The sequence below is a fragment of the Bubalus kerabau genome, chromosome 23, assembly GCF_029407905.1.
Source record: "Bubalus kerabau isolate K-KA32 ecotype Philippines breed swamp buffalo chromosome 23, PCC_UOA_SB_1v2, whole genome shotgun sequence".
Classification (NCBI taxonomy): Eukaryota; Metazoa; Chordata; class Mammalia; order Artiodactyla; family Bovidae; genus Bubalus; species Bubalus kerabau.
Genome location: NC_073646.1, coordinates 23,189,935 through 23,211,925, shown reverse-complemented (window position 1 = coordinate 23,211,925; position 21,991 = coordinate 23,189,935). Strand labels below are relative to the sequence as shown.

The 21,991-nt window shown below is 37.0% G+C and overlaps 1 protein-coding gene across 2 annotated transcripts in view; it reads right to left on the bottom strand.

The window, feature by feature from the left end:
* The window catches only part of RBBP6 (RB binding protein 6, ubiquitin ligase), a 35,527-nt gene extending 13,790 nt beyond the window's left edge, over positions 1 to 21,737 (bottom strand). For both annotated transcript variants that reach the window (XM_055562626.1, XM_055562627.1), the window contains exons 1-10: positions 20,502 to 21,737; positions 15,581 to 15,680; positions 13,198 to 13,234; positions 8,733 to 8,777; positions 6,612 to 6,700; positions 6,389 to 6,485; positions 5,889 to 6,028; positions 2,863 to 3,035; positions 1,241 to 1,344; positions 792 to 1,129 (exon numbers count right to left, since the gene is read on the bottom strand). In XM_055562626.1, the coding sequence (XP_055418601.1) occupies positions 792 to 1,129; positions 1,241 to 1,344; positions 2,863 to 3,035; positions 5,889 to 6,028; positions 6,389 to 6,485; positions 6,612 to 6,700; positions 8,733 to 8,777; positions 13,198 to 13,234; positions 15,581 to 15,680; positions 20,502 to 20,667 (1,289 nt within the window). In that variant the 5' untranslated portion in view covers positions 20,668 to 21,737. The remainder of the gene's footprint in view (positions 1 to 791; positions 1,130 to 1,240; positions 1,345 to 2,862; positions 3,036 to 5,888; positions 6,029 to 6,388; positions 6,486 to 6,611; positions 6,701 to 8,732; positions 8,778 to 13,197; positions 13,235 to 15,580; positions 15,681 to 20,501) is intronic.
* Positions 21,738 to 21,991: the final 254 nt, after the last annotated feature.

Here is a 21,991-nt window from a genome sequence, read left to right as displayed (position 1 = left end):
TTGTTTATCCATCCTATATATACAAGTAGTTTGCAGGGATCTCTTTAGTATACTTGTAAAGGTCCTACTCCTAAAAATTTTGCTTCTGGGAACATACCAGATGCTTCTGGCATCTTAATTTTTCAAAGCTGGTTCATTTTTTTAAGACTTGGACTTATAGAGCCACTGGACTATATAGTCATAGGTCCTTTTCATTTCAGAAGCGGTAGGATTTAAGTGAGGTTTTGCTACTCTCCTACATAATTATGCTCCAAAACAATTATTTCTGACCTTTATACCAGTGTTTCATCCTGTCCCCTCTGTTCTTCTACTCAAATCTACTGTTTTTTAATACCGTCATTATGACCATAAGTGAACGCTCCCTCCTGTGAACTGCAAAGCTGTTATGGGATACTATTCAACATTTAAGAGGGGTTGCTGGCAATCTGTATAGTTTTTGACTTTAGGACACTTAATCATTTACAAATGAATCTCCTTCATCTGTTTATTCCTCCAGTAAGACTAAGTCATTTCTTTTTTTTTCATTTGGCCATGCTATGTGGCTTATGGGATCTCAGATCTCCAAAAGGGACTGAACCCGGGCTCCAGCAATTCAAGAGCCAAGTCCTAATCACTGGACTGCCAGGGAATTCCAAAAGACGAAGCCATTTCTTACAAGTCACCCACCTTACTGAATACAGTAGGATGCTACAGACTGCCAGTCACTAAAACAACAATTTAAGCAATATACAATTAAAAAAAAAACGTCTCTGGTCTCAGTTGTTTCCTAACAGTGAGAAATACGGACTTACCGAAAAGGTCCATCTGATTTTTCTGAGTGGACTGATATGGAGACTGTTGCAGTTATATCAGGTACGGGGGCTGGGGCAGAAGATGGATTTCCAGGGACAGGAGGGGCCAAAGAAGACTGATTAGAGGTTAGTGAAGACATAGATGGAGCCGGGTGAGTTGATGAAGATGTCACTGGAATCATCAGAGGATCTTGCTGTCTTGATATTGGAGATCTCATCAGAGGCTGTAGGTTCCGCTGGATGAGTGGTCTTGGAGGTGGTATTGGGGGAGGGGGTGGGGGTAACTGTTTTCTTAGTCTTTTCGTATAACCAGTTTCATTTTTGAAGTTATTAACAGCCTACAGACACCAAACATAAAAATGCAGAAAAAGATGTAGTATTTACTCAAGCACAGTTAAATCAAAAGATTTTTTAAAAATTTTCATAAAAAGGAATATAAATATAGCTACCTGTCGTAAGAACTTATTGGCAATTAAAGCGTCAGGAGAGACGTCATTCTGATGACATGTTGGACATGTATGTTCATCTGATTCCAAGAGTGCTGTCCTTATACCTATGTATAAGATTTTAAATATTAACAAAAGCACAGTTAGGAACCCAGTTTTTGGCCATGAATTGAAAAGATGTGTTCAGTTACACTACTATTTTCCAAGCACACATTACTAATCACTTCTATTCTTAGATTAAGAAATTTAAAAGTAAATTTTAAATTTAAGAAATTTAAAAGTAAAATTTCTCTCCTGGTATCACTCCTCTGCTCCAACCTCTACCTTAAACACAGAAGTAATGGATATAAGCTAAACAAACATTTAAATTGAGAGAAAGGACACTCTTTCTCAAATACCATTCTCTTGGTTAGCTAACATCTAATGTATTATAGGGAGAAAATAGAAATATAGCCTAGAAAAAGACAAAATCATTATGTTGTAAATACAGGGCTTTTAAAAAAGCAATCACTTAGGAATACCCCAGTGGTCCAGTGGTTAGGACTCTACACTGCTGAGGGCCAGGGTTAAATACCTAGTCAGGGAGTTTAGATCTTATAAGCTATGTGGCATAAACAAAATTTAAAAAGGCATCACTAGGAAAGGGCATTAATATAGCAGAAGCATTATTCAGGCAAGGAAATCAGAAACATCTATAGCACAGCAGGTAAGAAGGAATACCAAATTACAGATGTACTGATTATGCTTCAGTATAGTAAAAAAAATTCCAGTTATATAAAGTGGTTTGTAAAATTTAAGACACACTCTGAAACAAGCCTTAAGTAACCTCTTGACTTTTGTCTTCACTGAAGAGGCTCCATAACAAAGATTTGTATTCCAAGACTGTCTTTTCTTATTTTTCTTTTGGCTGCACCACATGGCACACAGGACCTTAGTGGATCTTACGTTCCATGACCAGGGAATGAACACCCTCCGACTCCCGCAGAAACACATGGAGTCTTAACCACTGGACCACAAAGGAAGTCCCCCAAAGCAATCTTTAGGAATGAAAAGGACCAAAGCAGGACTGAGCAAGGGAATTTTTAGATGACATTATTTTCATCTGGGTAAGAAGGGAAAAACTTAAGGTAAGTGGCAGAAGAGAATCAAGTGCTAATATAAGATAAATGACTAGGAAAAAAGTCACAAGCAACCCCCTGGCAACTGTTTGGGTAATATGTTTACAGACCATAGTTCTCAATCACCCTTAGGAATTTTAGAGTAAGCTATTTTTCACATTCCTAGAAAGGGACTTATTTTTAAAAAATACTTTGGAAATGTCTAAGGCCCCAAAAGCTTTTAAATTTCTCTATATTGATACCATTTAAAACATATTTGAAACAAAAATCCTACATTTTATAAAACCTCAGTAAAGACACCTTGATGAAGGTAAAGAAAGTGGTCAATTCTAAAGGACAAATAGACTTTTTTTAAAAAAAGGAGCAAGAAAAAGTTATTAAATGTTCACTGATGAATGTATCAATAATTCATGTTTTATCATTTAAATACATATTGTTGCTAAGAGCCTTTCCAAGGAAATACACACACTCTAAAATACGTATCTTCAAAGGTTCAACATTTCTTACATTCATCACAGTAACTGTTTCCACAGCAGGGAATGACAACAGCATCAGTCATAATATCTTTGCAGATGAGACACAACAACTCATCTGGGATAGGATCATCTTCTTCTGAAGATGATGATGGTTCTTCTGGCAAAAAAGGTGGTTTTTCTTTCTTCCCAATTGCATATGCCTCTCTGTAAAAGAAGGTCTTAGTGTTTTAACACTGTTATGGGAAAGTATTTCCAAGATATTTATATATTTTACTATACAATAGTGGGAACTTATAATCTAGTATGATGCCAAATTAGTTTATACAAGTGTAGTACTTTCCAAAATAAGAAAGCAGTTATGAATATCCTCCCCTAAACAAAAAGATATAAAACAAAATCCTAAGAGAGTATAACAAAACAGAAAAAAAAGCCATAACATTGGCTAAAAGGATCTTAGATTCTGTATTTCTAAGAACTGTGAGTCAGAGCGGTACCGTGACACAATCAAGCACCACAAAGCTCTATTTAAATGGCAGAGCCAGGGTCTGAGCTGCAGTGGTGGCCAACACCCTAACCACCGCCCCCCGCCTGCCGTGTTTCCTGGAGAAGGCTTCTCCCTCCTGAGCCTAACAGTCTCCAAACCTGTGAAAATACTCGTGTGAATGTCACAATACGGGAAACTAAAACTGGTACTGACATTACACAATTAAGGTGGATAATTCAAAGGAAATATGTCACTAATCACACATCAATAATTAATAAACAGAATTAGACTTCAGAACAGTGGTCTTATACTTAGTATTATGAGAGATTAATCTATGTATAGACAGTCGGAGTAGGAAATGGCAATCCACTCCAACATTCCTGTCTAGAAAATTCCATGGACAGAGGAGCCTGGTGGGCTACAGTCCATGGAGTCACAAAGAGTTGGACATGACTGAGCACAAGAAATATTAATGATTTAATTAGAAAAATGTGTAAAAAACTTAAAAGTAACACCTCATTAGACATTTGGGGGTCCATTTTTTTGTAAAAATTTTGTGGAAATGTTGGATATTAAATACATTAAAAACAAAGAAAAAAATAAGCCATTCTCAGACTTAACACCACCGCTTCCAATACCCCCATCTTCTCTGTAATCAGGCACATTTGTAAAACATAGGAATTCCTAGAGAAATCTTTTCTCTTTCATTCAGGAACAGAGTGTGTTCAACTCAATGCTAAAAATGCAAGAATCTCATCTGGACAGAGCAGGGTACCTGAGGTGTGTTATTTGTGTTGCAGTTGCTCCATAGACATCACCACGATTCCAGAAATAAGTATCAATTTGCTTATGCCCCATTGTTCCCAATTTGTGAAAGAGGAGTCTCCCACTGCCCAAAAGAGAGAAAAGAAAAAAAAAAAAAAAAAAAAGAGGAGAACAGAGGATAGAAAAAGAAACAGAAGAAGAGTCTGAGTTGCTTATCAGTGGTGTTAGTGGCGAGGGTGAAAGTTTCATTTAAAATATTTGGGTTCCCATTTTCCCCAGTATTTGCTGTGTGTTTGGCACAAATGCACTTTTGTATTCCAGTATTCAAATAGCAATGAAGTTAATTATTAGTTATGAGTTTACAGGTGATGTTAATTTTTCCAACACAAATTTCTACTTAAATACTTTTACATTTACATCTTATTGTATTAAGATGAAGCGGTCTGCTCTTAAACTTTGTCTGTAAAAAGCCATCAATTTCAACCTAAAACTGTTTGGATGCATGTATGAAATGTCTGAATTAGAAACAGCATACAACAAACTGCTCTAAGATGAACCACAAAAACACACAATGGTAGACTGATAAAAAATAGATGGGAGTGAAGTTGAGAAAGTGAGCAGGGTTGGGAGTTTAGAAAAACATTAATTCTTATCTGTTAACTAAAACAATGTATTTACCTACTCAGAAACAATCTTTTTTCAGCATCATTCTCTAAGCATAGCAGTTTCGTTGTCCTTACCTGCTCATCACATTTTGATAATACAGCACAAAGCAGACAAAAACTGTTCTTAATAAATATTCTGTCACTGGGAACATGGATATCTATTCTTTAAATTGATGTTTCTCAAGGCATGCCTTGAGCATCCTCTAACCTCATATTCTCCTGGAGGACTTGTTAAAGATGCAGACTGAGAATATAATCCCTCGGGGGTGGGGAGAGGAGTGGGACAGGGCACCTAGACTGTTTTAACACACTTCTGCAAGAGATTCTTATGTACAATAAAGTTACAGAGTCACAGTCTCAGGGAACACTTAATACTGTGTTTCATGTTGTGTGAGTTTGCAACAGTTGAGGGTAATCAAAAGATAATTAAATTTATTAATAAAAGCAGATAAAATGGGAAGTGACCCAGCTGAACTATGCCACTAGGTTTCCTGTCTATTCATTTCATTAAAAATTGGCTCCTAAAATAAAACCTGAGAACATGTGAAAAATAAGCATTAAGGTATGGCTTACAGAGCTACTAACAGTTTATAACAGAAAAACAGTTCTGAACTGTTATATAACAGATCTCAACTAACAGTTTATAAACCATACTTGAGAATCTTAAGATTCACATAGTATATCCAAACTAGTCAAGATACTTGAGTATTTCCTTTAATCTTCACACTTAAATCTGCCTTGATATCTTGCAGAACTTTTATTCTTAAGCCTCTTGTTTCTTAAAAAGTCTAAGACACTTAACTTGTTCATTTAAAAGATGCAAATAGCATACAAGATTATGTAGGAGTATGTATGTGAATGAGGAAGAAAGCAAGGAATGACAGAAAAAAGAAAAATTAGAAGACCACAAGGAAAGTGGCACTCACTGGTAACAAAAACCCCAAATACATTTTTAATTTGCTTTAAATGGAGCAGACTGCAGCCTCTCATTCTTAACACAGAAATGCAACATATAGACTAAGACTTGGTATACAATGTTTATAAGGAATCCAAGTAGACAAGTTACAAGCCCAAGATTAAATAAAACACTATCACCTGGATTGACTGTAATCTCCACAGATCATACCCAATTTGAATACTTACGCATCTATAGTTGGTATGGCATATTTTCCAGTGTTGGTAAGCATTGCACCTTTCATGTTAGGATCTTTCACTTCCATCATAAAACTTCTGGGAATTCCAGTGCTCTTTTTAATCCTAGGACCAGATTCAAAGTTCTTATCCTACAGGTAGGGGAAAGGAGAGAGGAGGAAGAGAAAAAGCAGTTGCCATTATTTAATAATATTAGCTAACACACAGTATTTACTATCTGCTTGTATTATCTGTAGAGCTTTACACGTATGATCTCATTTAATCCTCACAACAGCCATGGGAGCTAAGTAGTACTATCACTATCTTCATTTCACAGAGAAGAAACAACAGGCTTGGAGACATTCACGTAACTTGCTCCCTCAGTGGCAATGTCAAGATTTGACACCGGTAGTTTGGCTCCAAAAGCTGTGCTCATTTGCCACTATAACGTAGAAGCCAATATTTACCAAGAGAAATAATATGGCTAAGGAAAAATTTTAGTTTGAACTTACCCCATTTGTTGGGCAATTCTTAATATAATGGCCAGGTTTACCACAACGGAAACAAGTATAAGATGGAGGTGGTGGACCTAAAGGTTTCTTCATGTAACTGAAAGGGGAAAAAAAAAAATTACATGAACACAAAGACTTAAAAAAAAAAAAAAAGCTTTTGACATGGGGGGCTGTTAAGTACCACCCCAAAGTACATACTAGAATAAAGTACTTATAAACTTACTTGATCGGGTCGTATTCATGGCCAGATTGCGACATCATTGCTTTAATTTTATCTTCTTCAGAAGCATTGGCTTCAGCCAGATTGGCAGTCTGTTTAACAGGTAATTATTTGACACACACATTAGAAACACATTTAAGACCACACAGCCAAAGACAACACCACTCATCCTGTAAAGAGCAATATCTAATCTTGCATAAAAACAGTTATTTACAAGTATAACCTAGAAGAGGCATGGGGAGTGCCTTAGGTCATTACATGATGTTTGGGTGTCTATAGGGTTGAAGAAAGTCCTGGGGGCACTCAAACCTTAGACCCTGTTTGTACCTTACATTAAGATTTACATACTACTCTTCTAAGTTAAAAACTGAGATTAAGTTAGAGAAACACTTGACATTTTTAAATATTAAAAATAATTCAAGTGTCATAGCATTAAGCATCAAGTGTCAAGCACACGACTTAGAGGTAGGGCTGGGGATAGGACACTGAACATATTATGCAGCAGATACTAGAAACAGAAGGCTCTTTAAGTAGTGGTGCCAAATTTAAAATTAAGTGCAAAGCACATGCATTGAGCATTCAAATTATAAATCCAACTCTCCAAAGATTTATGAACTTCACCTCTGAGGTATTACATACAGTCGTCTAGATAATAAGCAGGGTCTAAGGGAGTGAGTCCTAATAACTTGAATCTTCAAGCATCTAGCACTCATTATCAGCCATTCATTAGGTTTTAGCTTTACATTCATCCACAAAACAAGCAACCAGTTTTAACACTTTATTGTAATTTTATATACAAAGAATGCTTAACATTAACAGAGCTTAGAACAACAGCAACATTTACAAAAAACTGGATTACAGATGTTGAACAACTAATTTGTTTGAACCCAAACATTAACTTACAAATAGTTAAAAAAAAAAAAAAAAAGTCCCCCAAACCTCCAAAACTCCCCAACTGCTTCCCACAAAGAAACAATGGAGGAATAGACCAGAACTCAAATATGGTCCTTACAGTACAGAAGACTTTAAACAGTGAACTATAAGTTGCTAAAGATGTTAACTCTATGCTAAACCACTTTGTATTAAAAAATTATTGAGGTTGGTTTTAGAATTATCAACTTTGTACTTTTCCCACAACAGGAGTTTAAAAAGCTGTATTTGTTACTAGGACATTTTGGGGATACATTCTAGGGGATAAGGACAAAACCTACAACAAAGCCAAGGACAAGATAGGGACAGCACTAATGGAAAACTTGTCTACTCATTCACTTTGGTTGCTAAATATAATTTTATATTTCTGATAGAGGGGAAAAAAGGATTTTTGGAAAACTTCCTTCTTGGCCCTCAAAACACTACCTGTTCTCTATCATTTGCCTTTTTTCCCCTAAAGGCATAATTTGCAAACTAAGTCTATTGTTTTAAAAATTAATCCATCACTAGTGCTTTCCCAAACAAAAGGTACACACTGTTGAGCAGAAAACTGCAAGCAATCTTATCGCAAAACATGGCATATACAATGATTTCAGGAGGTAACAATTTGCCCCTCTGCCAAACATACACATTGGTATATTCCTGCAAACAACTTTATACATTTACACAATTCATGTAGTCTGTGTTCAAACAAATTAGGTTGTTTAAAACTTTTTCTAATGCAGACAGACTACGAGTCTATAGCATAGAGAAACAACTGTATCACATTTAAAACGTTAACTTTCAAGGGATCGATTCAAATATTCAAGAAATAACCACGCAATTGTCCATGTAAAGGAAAGCTTCTATTTTGGCTGCGTAAAGTCCACATAAATTACAGCCAAAATCAGGGAATTCCTCCAGAAATCTGTTAGTTTCCAATGTATAAATAAACAAAATGTATGAGAAAAAAGGCAAGTAAGTGTAGCTTCATTTGTTTCTTCTGTCTTGAAGATGAAACGCCAACATTATGGTGAAGCAAAATACTCCCCCTATCTTCTCAAAACGGCAGCTACTCTTTACAGGATAGTAATAATATGTACAAATGTTTCTGCAAAGTATTTCCTCCCCCAACCCCTCTTAAAACAACTGCTCCACATTAAAAAAAATTATGATGTTAGAAAAAGATTTATATTTTCAAGAATATATATATACCTTTGTAAGCTGGGCCAGAGAAATAGACGCAGAAGAGTCATCAATCTGTTCATAAAAAATTAAACACACATTCAAGTTCCACACTGAAAACATCTGAAAGTGATCATTTACTCCCTATTGCCACTTAATGTTCAAATATTGGGTATTTTTATTAGAAGTTTTTGAAAGAATGTTATCTTGTTTTAAGCTGAAATGTAGCTCACCCAACTTATCCTTTTCCACACATCTCACATACAGTAAATAAAGGCTAATGGTTGAAGGGGATGCTATTACAATGAGAAAACAGTAAAGAAAAGGATAGGAAAGCTGCTCAGTGTGGTGATTAAATACTAAGAGTTCCAGGTTTATCAGTGGTCTCTAAAACTAATGATGCTCAAGACAATGTACACTAGAAGAGAGAATAAGAAATCTTTCTAACTTTCCTATAATGCCAGTATACAACCCTGTAACAACAAGCAGCTCTTTAAAGGCTCAGATAATTGCTTTAATAAAACAGCTCCCAAATAATTGCTACTTTCCCACTCTTTTGAGTACGTACTGCTCGGTCTGAATAAGTTTATTCTCCCATGCAAAGCATCAATAGCTAATCTCGCCAAAGAAACCACAGCTTTATGAGGGCAAAAATTTTAAGCCAAATAAAGGGAAACAAAAGGCATCCTGGGGCAGGGCAAACAGAGCAGTTATAGGATGGACTTCAATATGCAGGGGAAATAGTTACTTTAATCAAAGGGAGCAAGTATTAAACATGGATATAAGAGGGCTTTAAAACACGTATGTTCAAATGTATTTAAAAGTGCTTCATTATTTGTTCCCCTGAACTCTATTAATATCAGTTTTTAACAAGTGTTTATGCATGGGTGTGTATATGTATACACACACACAATCTTTAGCGTGTAACTCTAAAGACATGATTTCCCTACAAGTGTACCAAAATGAAAACATTATCAGCTTCCTATATAGTAAGTGGGTTGCTTATTCAACATGTTACAAATTTCTCATGCATTACTGGTCAGAACTCTTCTTTAAAATGGAGAGAATGTAAAGAGATGTCTGGATCAAAGAAAAAAAAAAGTGAGTCTTCATCATGCATTTTTCAAGGATTCCAAAGAACTGAGAGTATTTGAAAAAGAAAAAAAAAAAGCAGCATGACTTGGAGCCCCAAATAGAAATGTAACCAGTTTCAATATGTAGTTCTTAGCTTAATGCCACCACAGCAGGAATGCAATAAATGGAAATAAAACTAATGTTGGCTAAATTTAAAATATAACTTATACAGGTCTTAAGAGTTTTAAAAGCTAGTTTGATGGATATTACTGTTGGGATGTTTATCTAAACAAAAGGTTCTCAGCTCCACATTGAGGGACTGTAGAGTCCATAATGCACTAACCCCATATACATTCCTAGCCATATAATCTATCAGTGGGTTGAAGTGTTCTTTCCTTAAAGAATGAATATCTCAAGAGGTAAATTTAGGAAAGAAAAATTGAAAGAACACAGCCTATTTTTACCCAGAAAAATTCTGACCTATTCAATCTATTTTGAAGAGCGTAACGTTTTATATCAACCAGGAATTACCTGAATTTTAAGAAATAAGGACTGAACAAACTGCTGTCAACCATCATCTATGCTATGTTTCTAATCAAAGAAACAAATAGCCTTTTAAAACAGTCTTTTACTATATAAAATATGCATGCTGATCACTTCCTTAGAAAGAAAGCAGCAGTTATATTACACTTTTTTACTGCTGAAACCAAAAAAAACTAACTTTTTTGTTGTTCTTCTTCCCCTCAAATACAGCTGTCTTTTTGTTATTATGCCAGGCTTTCCTATTCTTCCTTTGGGCCAACTTGTTATTAGGAGTATATATTTAGTTATGAGTGCTTTTAGATATTCAACAGCTTCTAAATCACTTTTTTCCCATCAAATAATCTGTGGATTCTTTACCAATTGAGCTATAAGGGAAGCCCCTATATATAGCACATTAATACCCTATAAAAATACAAGGAGGTATAATTTACCACAAATTTAGAAAGGCATCTAATTGTTTTCTACATATAGAGAGATATTAAGAAATAAGTGAAAATGCTGACAAGAAATGATTTAAAAATGAGTAGGAATTTATATGTATTAAACATCAATTAAAAAAACCCTACTTTAAAAAAGTAGTCTCTAGAAACACTGATTAATATGCACACTGTGGACACGATTAAAATTAACCTACCTCTCTCACATCTAATTTGTGGTCTTGCTTCTGGGAGCAAGAATCTGAAATCTTTTATGTCAACTATACTTGCCTGAAATTAAAGGATCTTACAAAATGTAATTCTGATGAAGGCCCACAGCTTTGGAACACGGAAGGATAACTACAAACAGCAAAGCTGTACAATATAGAAACAGCCATCCTTGATTAGAGCTGGCTTAAGTTACCAAAAATGTACATACATTTACTTTTACTAATCGGAATTAAAAAAATCTGGCTTTAGTGATTTTGTCTTAATTGTGAATGTGCATAGGACATCTAAGTCTCCTAAGATGGGCACTAATTATGCTTTATGAATATATTTTCTCGTATTTTAAATGTCAGCAAATGTACCCCAAGCAAATAATGGGGATATTATGTTATCTAATTTCTCCACTTCAAATAATTCTACCTAAAAATTAAAGCCACTTTTAGTTATTTTTTTTTTAAAAAAGAAGAAAGAAAAGAGAAACCTAAATAAGCATAAAATAAACTGCTTCTTATAAGTGTAATACAGACATGCCAGGGAACACACAAGGCTAAAAGAATGTTAACTTTATTTATGAACATGTGATCTGTGCTTATACACATGCTAATAAACAAAAAGGAAATAATTGTTTTCAAGAAATAAAACTTCATCTGAATTAGTTTAAATACTGTATAAAATGTACTTTATACAAAATGTGTTACATTAACTACTACAGTCACCAGTATAGTCAATCTAATTTGTGCTAGCATTTGGATACATAAAAATCAGTTTTAAACCAATCACCAGCAAAACAGAAACTTGTGGACAGTTTTTACAGCATTATGCTTAAAAAAAAAAAAAAAAAAAAAAAAAACCCAAACCCCCCAAAAACCATATACCCCAAAGAGGGAAAAAAACTCCCAAAACACTAAGTTTTGATTTTTGAATCACTATATTTAGTTCCATGAGAACTAAAGGTCATATACTTTAGAAAACAAGTCCAAAGTTCAGATATTCTATGTTATCGTGTTTAAGATTCAATGATCCAAGGTTAGTGAAAATACCTGATACACAATTAAAAAGATCACTAGTATTTTAAAAGGATAAAGTTGAAAGAGCAAGCAATACCCTTAAATTCTAAGTGAGGATTTCAGACATCTTGTATTGTGTACAAATCAAGCCTGAGCACTCAAATGTTTAGAGAACCATCAAGTTTTACAGAACTCAATTACTACAGATCTCTGTTCTGAACCGGGTGTTTCACCCTATGACTTAGGAATGCTGCTACCTTTTACTTAAAAGCTCAAAGTCAAAATGGTGTCATACTTAAGGTTACTAAGATGTTAACCTGGTTAAGAGGAGTTACCTTTGATAAGCTACAGCTTTCAGTTAGCTTACAATTAATGCAGCATTTTAATACCTTATGAGAAAGAGGGAATTATTTTAATCTGGACAACTGAGCAGACTAGAAGTATAAGATCTCTATTAAAACTTGAGTACTCAATTGTATAAAATCATCAAAATTATCGACGAGACATTGTATACTTGTAGGGGGCCCAATTCCAGGTTTCACTTTACAGTACAGATGTCAACAAAGAATAGGAGCTCAAAACTGCCAAATAAAGCAAAACTAAATAATAAAAGCTGCGTCAATGGTCTCTGGAAAGCTCTATGACGTGTCTGAACTTGGAGAAAGCATCAAACTTTAAATATAAGCTTTGGATGTTGCTAATGCATTTTTCAAAGCCATCAATCAGGCAGAAAAAAAGAAAAAAAAAAAAACCCAAAAACCAAAAAAAAACTAAGTGATACAACGTGAAAATGGCAAAATATACATTCCAAACATTTTTTTTTATTGCAGGAAACAAAAAGCACACAACAGCCTGTACATACATACAAAATACTAACTATAGACAGACAGATGCAGAACATGTTACCATGTTCATCAGTGTAAAACCTACACGATCTAAAAAGGATCATACATTAACTGTGCAACACCGTGTCATACAGGGAGAATGCTACCATATTTAATATGAAACAGTGGTTTTTGGGCACAAATTACCCATTTCTACAAAATAAAGTGTGTAAATTATGCCACATATATCCATATTCAACTGAGCTGTCATCAAAATACATTTTATTTACAATATGTACTATGATCAACTGGATATTATGTTCTAAAAATGATTTACTTCACTGCTACATTATAAAGGAAAAAGCAACGTGTAGAAAAAGTGTGAGATTGTGTTTTTACATACTGCTTTTGAAGTTCCCATCACTGGTTCAGTTCGACTTCTAAAAAGACAAAAAGAAAAACAGCATTAACTCTCTGAGTAGCTATTAATCAATTTTTGTGCTAAAAACGTCTCTCCAATCATAAATTTTTTAGGAACACAACTTTTCCTTGGCACAAAGATTTAAAAACAACCAATTTCAGAAGTAATAAGTATACTACCTTATTTAATTTTTACTACCTTTGAACAGTTTAAGATGCATTTTTGGTTTAAAAAAGAATCCATACTTGGTAATTATAGATGTGTATCTTTCTACCTAAAATAAATGTTTTCTGAAAAGTAGTATGAGGATTTTGTTATTCAAGAAACTTTGTGGCTATTTCTTAATAGGTTGAACAATTATATTAATCCTCACTTTTTTAATAGGTACAGATGAGAATTTTCATACCCTGAATTACCTTACAGCAAGACTGCTGCTGTAAATATTTTATAATTTGGAGCCCTGAGAAACTGTTATGCTCCAGAAACTAAATTTCAAATCCAGAAAGACAGGTTGGCAGTTTCATCTTTTTAAAAGTCTCAACACAGTGACCAAGATAAAATAGGAACTCTATCTTCCAGAAAAATCAACAGTTTGACAGTGTATTTTCGTTAAAAGAATAAGTTTAATAAGTTGGTTATGGAGAATTGAACTGATTTTTAAAAATATATACACAAGTAAGTTCAAGAAGGAATTCCTTTAAAAGTCCACCCAGGAAAGGGTATGAGGGTCAAGTTGCTAAAATATAGCCTGCAAAGGCTTAGATTTAGTTTTAAGTTTATGCTATCCTGACAGAAAAATGTTAGATAGCATATGAAAGGAATTTCTGGTTTGTACATGACTGGGACATCCTGAGATAAAAATGAAAGTTTCATTTACTAGTATTTGCTCAACAAACTAAAAAACACTTCATGAGGCAAGTATATTATAAAAGAAATCAAATACATAGTGAATTACGCATGCAATTCTGTAAGAGGCAACTATTTCCCCATGTACTTTAAACAATTCTCTCCCTAAAGTTTCTGAATATCAGAACAATCTCCTGAAACTGAATGTGTGCTATTTTTACAAAGCACTTAGTAAATTAAGGTATAACTTCACACTAAATTCTAGGAATTAATTCTTCCCTTATAATGTCTCAAAATTATATAAAGCTAAAGGTACATAGCTCACTTGGTATTTACAGAAGGAAAAAAAAAGTCTTCAGCTTTTAAAGTTACTATACAAAAGATTTAAGAACCTCCAAATGTTAAAATATGGAATAGAACTTTAAACTAAATGAGAACAGTCTTAGAAAGAAAACTTGCCCACATGAAGCAAAGCTCCAGGAAATGACTTTATTTTACCTCAATTCCAAGAACACATTCCATTTCCTAGGACTGGCAAATTCCAGAATGTTTCATTGACCAAAAGCAGAATTTGCCAGAATTTCACTGACCAAAAGCAGAATTTGCCAGAATTTCAAGTAAGTCTATCTTACCTCTGAGTATTTTTTAAATAGCGCAAGTTGCTATCCTCCTCACAGATTATACTGAGTTGGCCAAAAACTTCGTTTCGGTTTTTTCATTCCATTGTTTGGAAAAACCTGAAGAAACTTTTTGGCCAACCCAATAACTGTTATCAGCATTAAAATGGCAAGAAAGCAGAGAAAGTTAGATATAAAGTTATAATCCTGCCCTTTTAGTGAACTCCTTAAGCTATAGACCATTCCTAAGTATTACCACTATAATTCCTACTTCAATAAAGGGCATTTGCCATGTGCCAGGCACTACTGAATTCCTCCAATTCCTTGGAGTTACATATATTTTATTTTGAGGAATCTGAGGTACAGACTTTAGGTAATTTACCCAAATACAATTTCACACAACTGGTGTGAAACAATAAATGGGAGTCAAATCTAAGCCTGATTCCAGTGTCTGTGCTCAAGAATCCTATAAACATTATCGCTTTCCAACAAAGTCCCTTATTAATGAGAAGCAAATACTAGCATTACTGAATACTCCTGACGCTGACAAAATATTTAGGACAGATTTCAAGACACTTACATTCTTGTAGTGAAAAAATGGTAGGGGGGAAAGTGCCCAGGTAATAAAAACCAACGAAGGGGAAAGATTTACTTATTTGAAGATCATTTGCTTTTTGTTAGTATTACCTATATAGATCAAAAAGCCTACTAACTCTTACTTCTGACTACAGTTTAACTGGGGAAAGAAACCAGGAAAACAAACATTCTCATAATTTTAAGGATTAAGAAGACATACTCACTAGCACAAAGTAATGAGTTCAGTTCTAAAGTATACCTTTTCCTTCTCACAAAGTAAAAAGTATTTTGAGAACTTGCAAATGTGGAATTTCATAAATACTTACATAACATATGTCTTGCTTGTAGATTTAACACCTCCAATAGGAATTCTTCTAACAATTACAGATGAATTTTTAGGAATTAGAGCATTATCATCAGTATATTCTGTAAATAAAAGGATAAAGAGTTGAATTTCTATTTAGAAATTTGGGTAAGTCATAGTCCTCAAGAATTAGAAAACTTCAACCAGACATAAATGTTATGGGAAAAGAGCATTAATAACAACATGTTCCTTGCATCGAGATTATTGTCAGGACAAATATCCAAAGCCATAAGGAGTTAACACCAAATATGTCAACAGGTTCTTGGTTTTGGCACCTCTACCAGAGATGGAGGTGGAACCCCAAGTCTCAGGAAGACTAAGTCGTTCTCTATTTAGCCAGTAATGCTGAACATCTGAACTATATGAGGAAAAAGTTGTCATTTAGAATGAAAATATTTTCTCTCTCCTGGTGACTCAGATGGTAAAGCGTTTGCCTATAATGCGGGAGACCTGGGTTCAATCCCTGGGTTGGGAAGATGATCTGGAGAAGGAAATGGCAACCCACTCCAGTGTTCTTGCCTGGAAAATCCCATAGACAGAGGAGCCTGGTAGGCTACAGTCCATGGGGTCGCAACGAGTTGGACAGGACTGAGCGACTTCACTTTCACTTTTCCTGGGCTGTACAAGAGTATTACTGGGGAAGACAGACTAAAAAGTATGACACATTTTGAATACTTTGTAGTCAAAGAAAAAAGGGCTTTGTAATAAAGAATTCAAAGTGGGATGCAACTCTGGATAGAATGTTGATTCAAGGAAAGCCCCTCTGAGGAACTGACATCTGAGACTTAGAGAAGACAAGATGTGCAATAACACTGGCAAAGAATGTTTCAGACAGAGAAGCATGTGGAAAAAAATGACACAGAAAGGCCAGAAGAGCTGATGAAAAGGACAGAAAGACTAGAAACACAGGTGCAGGTTACATATATTTATATTTTGTTTCTAAGTACAACAGGAAGTCATTGAAGGATTTTAAATAAAAATTATGACAATTTGATTCATATTAAAAACAAAAACTCTGGTATCTAAGTGAAGAATGAATCTGTATAGGAACAAGAACAGAAACAGGGTGACTAAGGAGGAGATTGCTGCGTAGTTCAGTTAAGAGAGAATAATGATCTGCTCTGGAAGTGACAGAAATCAAGAGTATGTTTTAAGGCTTTCTGACAGATGTGGGTGGGGTCAGAGATGGAGGAGAAAGAGAAATCAGGCATGAATTCCTGGGTTCCTGGCGTAAGCAACTGGACGAACACAGATGCTACTTTCTGAGCAGACAGACAGGAAGAATTATCCTACTCTTGGGACTATTACTTGGAATAGTTCTCTAAGAACGAAATTCAAACAAAAAATGAATCAGTGAGTTCAACGATGGTTTAAAAAAAAAATTTGCTATGAAAGGAATTTGCAAAATTACCAAAAATAATCCACTACAGGGGGATATATGTAAAAATGTAACCATCTCCCTTAATCAAACAATTAAGTATCAGGGTTCACTCTTTAAATTACTGAGTTTACCTGACTCACTTAAGTTACTCAGCACCAAGTGCTCTAATTATTAAGCTTACCAACCTCTGTTCTAATTATTTTAAGTTTATCAAATATGTAGTAAGCATTTTAAGCTTTTATAGATGTACTGGCTCTATCCTTTCTAATCACATTATCATAAACTGGGTTTCCCAAGTGGCACAGTGGTAAGAGACACAAGTTCGATACCTGGATTGGGGAGATCCCCTGGAGGACGAAATGGCAACCTACCCGGTATTCTTGCCTAGAAAATTCCACAGACAGAGGAGTGCAGGGCTACAGTCTATAGGGTCATAAAGAGCTGGACACGACTGAGTGCACATACACATAAATTGTTCAGGAAAGGGTTCTTTTTGGTATATATATTTCAAGTAGAAAGCTTTATCTTCATAAGTATCCAATTAGAGTGATGCAATTTTCTAATGTAAGACTACCATCATTATCTTTTGCATAGTTCAGGATAGTTCCAAGTTCCAAGCAAGCTCTAAGAAAGAAAAACCCAGAAGCATGGGAGATGAGGAATCTTTAAAAAAAAAAAAAACTAAAACTTTATGTCAAATACCAGGCAATTAAGTTGCTGACTATGTAACAACTGTCAAAAGAGTTCACTGTAGGAACAAATAGCAACTGTGTTCAGGAGCTTTCCAAGATGACTTTATTCACCTCATCAACACAGTGCTGTCAAGCTTCAAGTCTGGCTCTGATGCCACATGCTAATTGACCTTTTAAAGTATCTGAATTACAGTGATGATTTCCTACCTTTAAAATACCTCAATAAGTAACCTGTTAGCTTCAAAAGATCCTCTCTATTTGACACTGCCATTTTTGACCCAAAAACATGAAGAATATAGATGAAATGAAAAACAAGACAAATTTAAGAAATGGAGAAATAGTCTTTTGAAAATTCTTTTTCCTCAGCTTCCAAATCTTTTTTACCCAAAGTTCAGAATAAAGGCTGTTGTGTGTGTGTGTGTGTGTGTGTGTGTGTGTGTGTGTGTGTTTGGAGGAGGGGGGGGGGATAATTGCAAATAAGCAGAAAACTGAGAAAAACAAGTTTATATAGGAAAAACACAAAAAGATAATTTGAGATTTATTTTGAAATGTAGTCTAGAAACAAAGAAGCAGAATTCTTAAATCTGAAACATGAAATTCTGATTCAAGCATTTCAGTCTAAGATTTAAGAGTCCTAAACATGGACAGACTTCCAAAACTGTCTGGAATCTTTTATAGAAACATGATAGAAACATTAATTCAAAGAAACTAAAGTGATCCAGTTCGCCATTCTTTCCTAGGCAATCTCCTAACTATGAAGCTATAAATATTTATTCTGTCCTCTTTAATTCACTGGATGGTGCTAAAAGCAAGTGGCATTTTTACTCAGCTACCTTGTGACACTGATACTACTTGCCATAAAATTCATTAAGTGCCTAAATATCTTTTTCTCTCCTAATCTGAGGACAGCATAAGATGCAAAATTTCTCTTCTCTTAACCAATCCGACAGCAAAGCTTACTACAGCAAAGTTTTCTCCAATAATGACGGCTCACAAATAAACAAAAAACATGGGGCTGGGCAAAGCACTTTTCTGCTTTCAGCATTTGTAAAAATAAGGTATTAAATAATTTCCTAGCTTAGAAAAAACATAACACATCACAAACTCTTAAATTCATGGACAAAATTCAATCAACAATAATTTATTCCAGTCTAACAAAGCTGTAATCAGTTATTAGATGGAAAAGACTGATGGAGTCTAGTCTTAAATGAGTAAATTGTGTTATACTCAAGCAAAATATGAAATCTGTGTATGATTAAAACTGCCTTAATATTCTCTAATTTCACTTAATAGTTTATTTTCTCTCCTTCATTAAGCATCATTAACATATCCAGATGTCCTAAAATTATTATAAATCCATCTGTTAAGTGTGACTGTAATGCTTAAGGAAGGCTTCTGTGGCCTTAAAAAATATTTCCTTAAAGGTATTTTCTTGAATGTTTTTAAAAGCTGTTTCTCAACTAATCATGATCACCAGCAATTTTTCCTCACAATCACAATTTCCAAAGCCTCACATGAAGCGTCTCTTAGGTCTGATACACTGAAAAACCGGAAAGGGGGGAAGCGGAGAATATTCCTGCACATGTTATCAAGTTAGTATACAAGTTCTTTCCTACTACTTTTGAGTGCTGTTCCTTAATACAATTATATTTATGTCTGGATGTAAATGTAAAAACAGCTCTTGTACTTGACAAAGTGGGGGAACCTCCCCCAATTTCAACTAAAAGAACCCATGTCCCACTAAGCCAAATTTAGTGATCAATAAACTACCCTAACTAGAACTTCACTTCACTTCTCATCTTATCAAAAAAAACTCAAAAGACACAAAACGACACATCAGCGTTGCAGTCCTGAGAAAAAGAAACCGAAGTTCAAAGCCAGAATCTGAAAATAGAAACTCTTAAGAGGCCATTCTGTCTCATTTTCGTATCTATGTTAAATTCTCAGTATCATATAAAAAGCTTTAATAAAAGAGAAAAATTTAAAGATTCCAATTAGTGGCTTATGTATGTATATTCATATGGTAGCACAGCAGACTATTTTTCAGTATCCTAGTATCAATATAATCATATAAAATCAAGCAACCACTATTTTAAAAAATATGTACTTTTGATCTTTATGAAACTGCTAAAATTTAAGAGCAATGTGATGAACGCAGAGCTCAACTACTTAATTCTGAACTTAACACACCAGACAAAAGTGGTCACACCAGAACGTACCAAGTTCCAAAAGCAATTCCAACTTTAAAAACCGGCTGGATTAAAAACATCAAAGGGAGGATCTTTGTCCAAACACAGGCAACTACAAAATTAAAACTAACTAAATAAATCGGGGAAGGGAGAAGAGGAGGACATAAAATTTGCCATCAAACCCCCTACGGTGATTAAGTTAGAAAGGTATAGAAGGTTCTCCAGCGCTGCTTTACAAAGAAGCCTTCCTCATGCTCTCCTCTCCTCCTTCAGATGGAAAACAGATTAGGAAATGCCCCAGGGTAAGCACTCAAGACAACCAGGATGACATCCCCACCCCTTACCATCAAAACCTTCATTTAAAAAAATCATTTGGGAGGAATCATCAGACAGTTGGGGATCGCCCGGTTGCAGATGATCAAAGTATACAGAAAAAAATCAAAGTCAGTTAAACTCGGGGGGCTGACTGCTGCAACCCCTGGCTATCAATGAAAGTCATCCCCAAAGTGTTAGAACGAACAGTCCCACAAGAGATATAATGGCGGTTAGTCTCCTGCCAGGCACCTCGCCACCAGCATCTCTCTTCCACCAGCCAGGATCCGGAGCCCGGGCGGCTCTTACCTTCTTTCGTCTGTGCGTTGGTGATCTGCAGGTCGCAGTCGGCAGCTTTCAGCTTCTCTCTCCCCATAATCTGCTTCTTTAAGTCGCAGAGGGAGATGTGGAGCCCATCAAAGGTGACGGTATCATAGTTGAGTTTAGAAGAAAATTTATAATGCACACAGGACATGGTGCCAAAGGATTCCTAAGGTTCAGCGAGGAGACGTGGACACGCTCAATATATGTATATTTATAAACTTAAGAGCAAAATATGTACACACACAAAACACTCAGAGACACCGAAGGACCCTAAAAGGCCTCAGATTAAATACCCCCCCAACCACAAGCAGGGGTTCGTAAAAACAATAATTCAGAACCCGCCCCTCCCCCCGGATATTCAGAATCGCTTCATGTGGGAGGAGGCGGACGAGGACGGGGCAAGGGGGCAAGCGAGAATCCGCCAACCGGCACAATGTCACCCGGCTGGGTCCCCCTCGCTCATGCTAAGGGCCGGCAGGAGACGGGGGCAGCGGTGCAGTCAGTAGCGGTCAGTCCACACGTTAAGAGTCCAAGTGACCCCGTGGGGTCAGGGGTCCATAGCGCGGCCGCACCTCCCGGATGGTCTCTTTCTCCGTGGATGGGGGTGACCCAGGCCCCGGGAGAAGGCAGAGGGGAGAGGGCCTAGGCCCGGAGTCCACGAGCGGCCTCTCGCCTCCTCCTGGCTTCCGGACGACCGGCGTCGGCTGCCCCAGGCCCAGGCCCCCGCCACGCAACAGACCCCTTTCGCCTGCTCCCCGCAGGGCCACGGGCGGCCCCGCGGCCTAGGCCGAAACGCGCGGTCGGCGGAGGAGAGGCCTTCCCGCAGGCCGCCCCCGGCTCCGCCTCCCCCCCGCCGCCGCCGCCGCCGCCGCCAACGCCAACGCCGCTCAGACACAAAGCCGGTACTAGGCCTCGGCTAGGCCTCGCAGCACTTCCTCACCACCCCGGGCCCCAGCCAGCGGCCGGGGGGCTTCGGCGGACCCTCGCGACGCCGCCGAAGGCTCCCTGACGCTTCCTCTCGCCGAGTGCTCCGAGCTTCTCTCGCCTTTCGCTTCCGTCGCCTCTCGGCCCAGTACCGCGAGATTAAGCCCGGAAACCGCCGGGCAACGGCGAGGGCTCCGCCGGCTCCCTGTTTTGTTTCGCCCCTCTGCCGCTCTCGGGCCCTCACCAGGCGCCGGCGACACCTCTGAGCCAGGCACTATGGCGGACGCGGCCTGGCTTCGGGCGAGCGCCCCACTCCGGGGTCTCTTAAGCAGGGATTGCACGGGCGGCGCGCGCGGGGCGGGGCTGGCGTGCGCCGATAGGCGGGCCGAGGGGCGAGGCTTGGGCGTCACAAAGCGCACCGGCCCGCCCACGTGACCCCGCGCTTTGTGACTCCCGAGCGCGGAACCTGAACCAGCCGGGTGAACGGAAGAAACCATCTGCCTCAAAGGGCGGGGTGACAGGCAGCAAAGAGGACCGGCTCATAGCGCGGT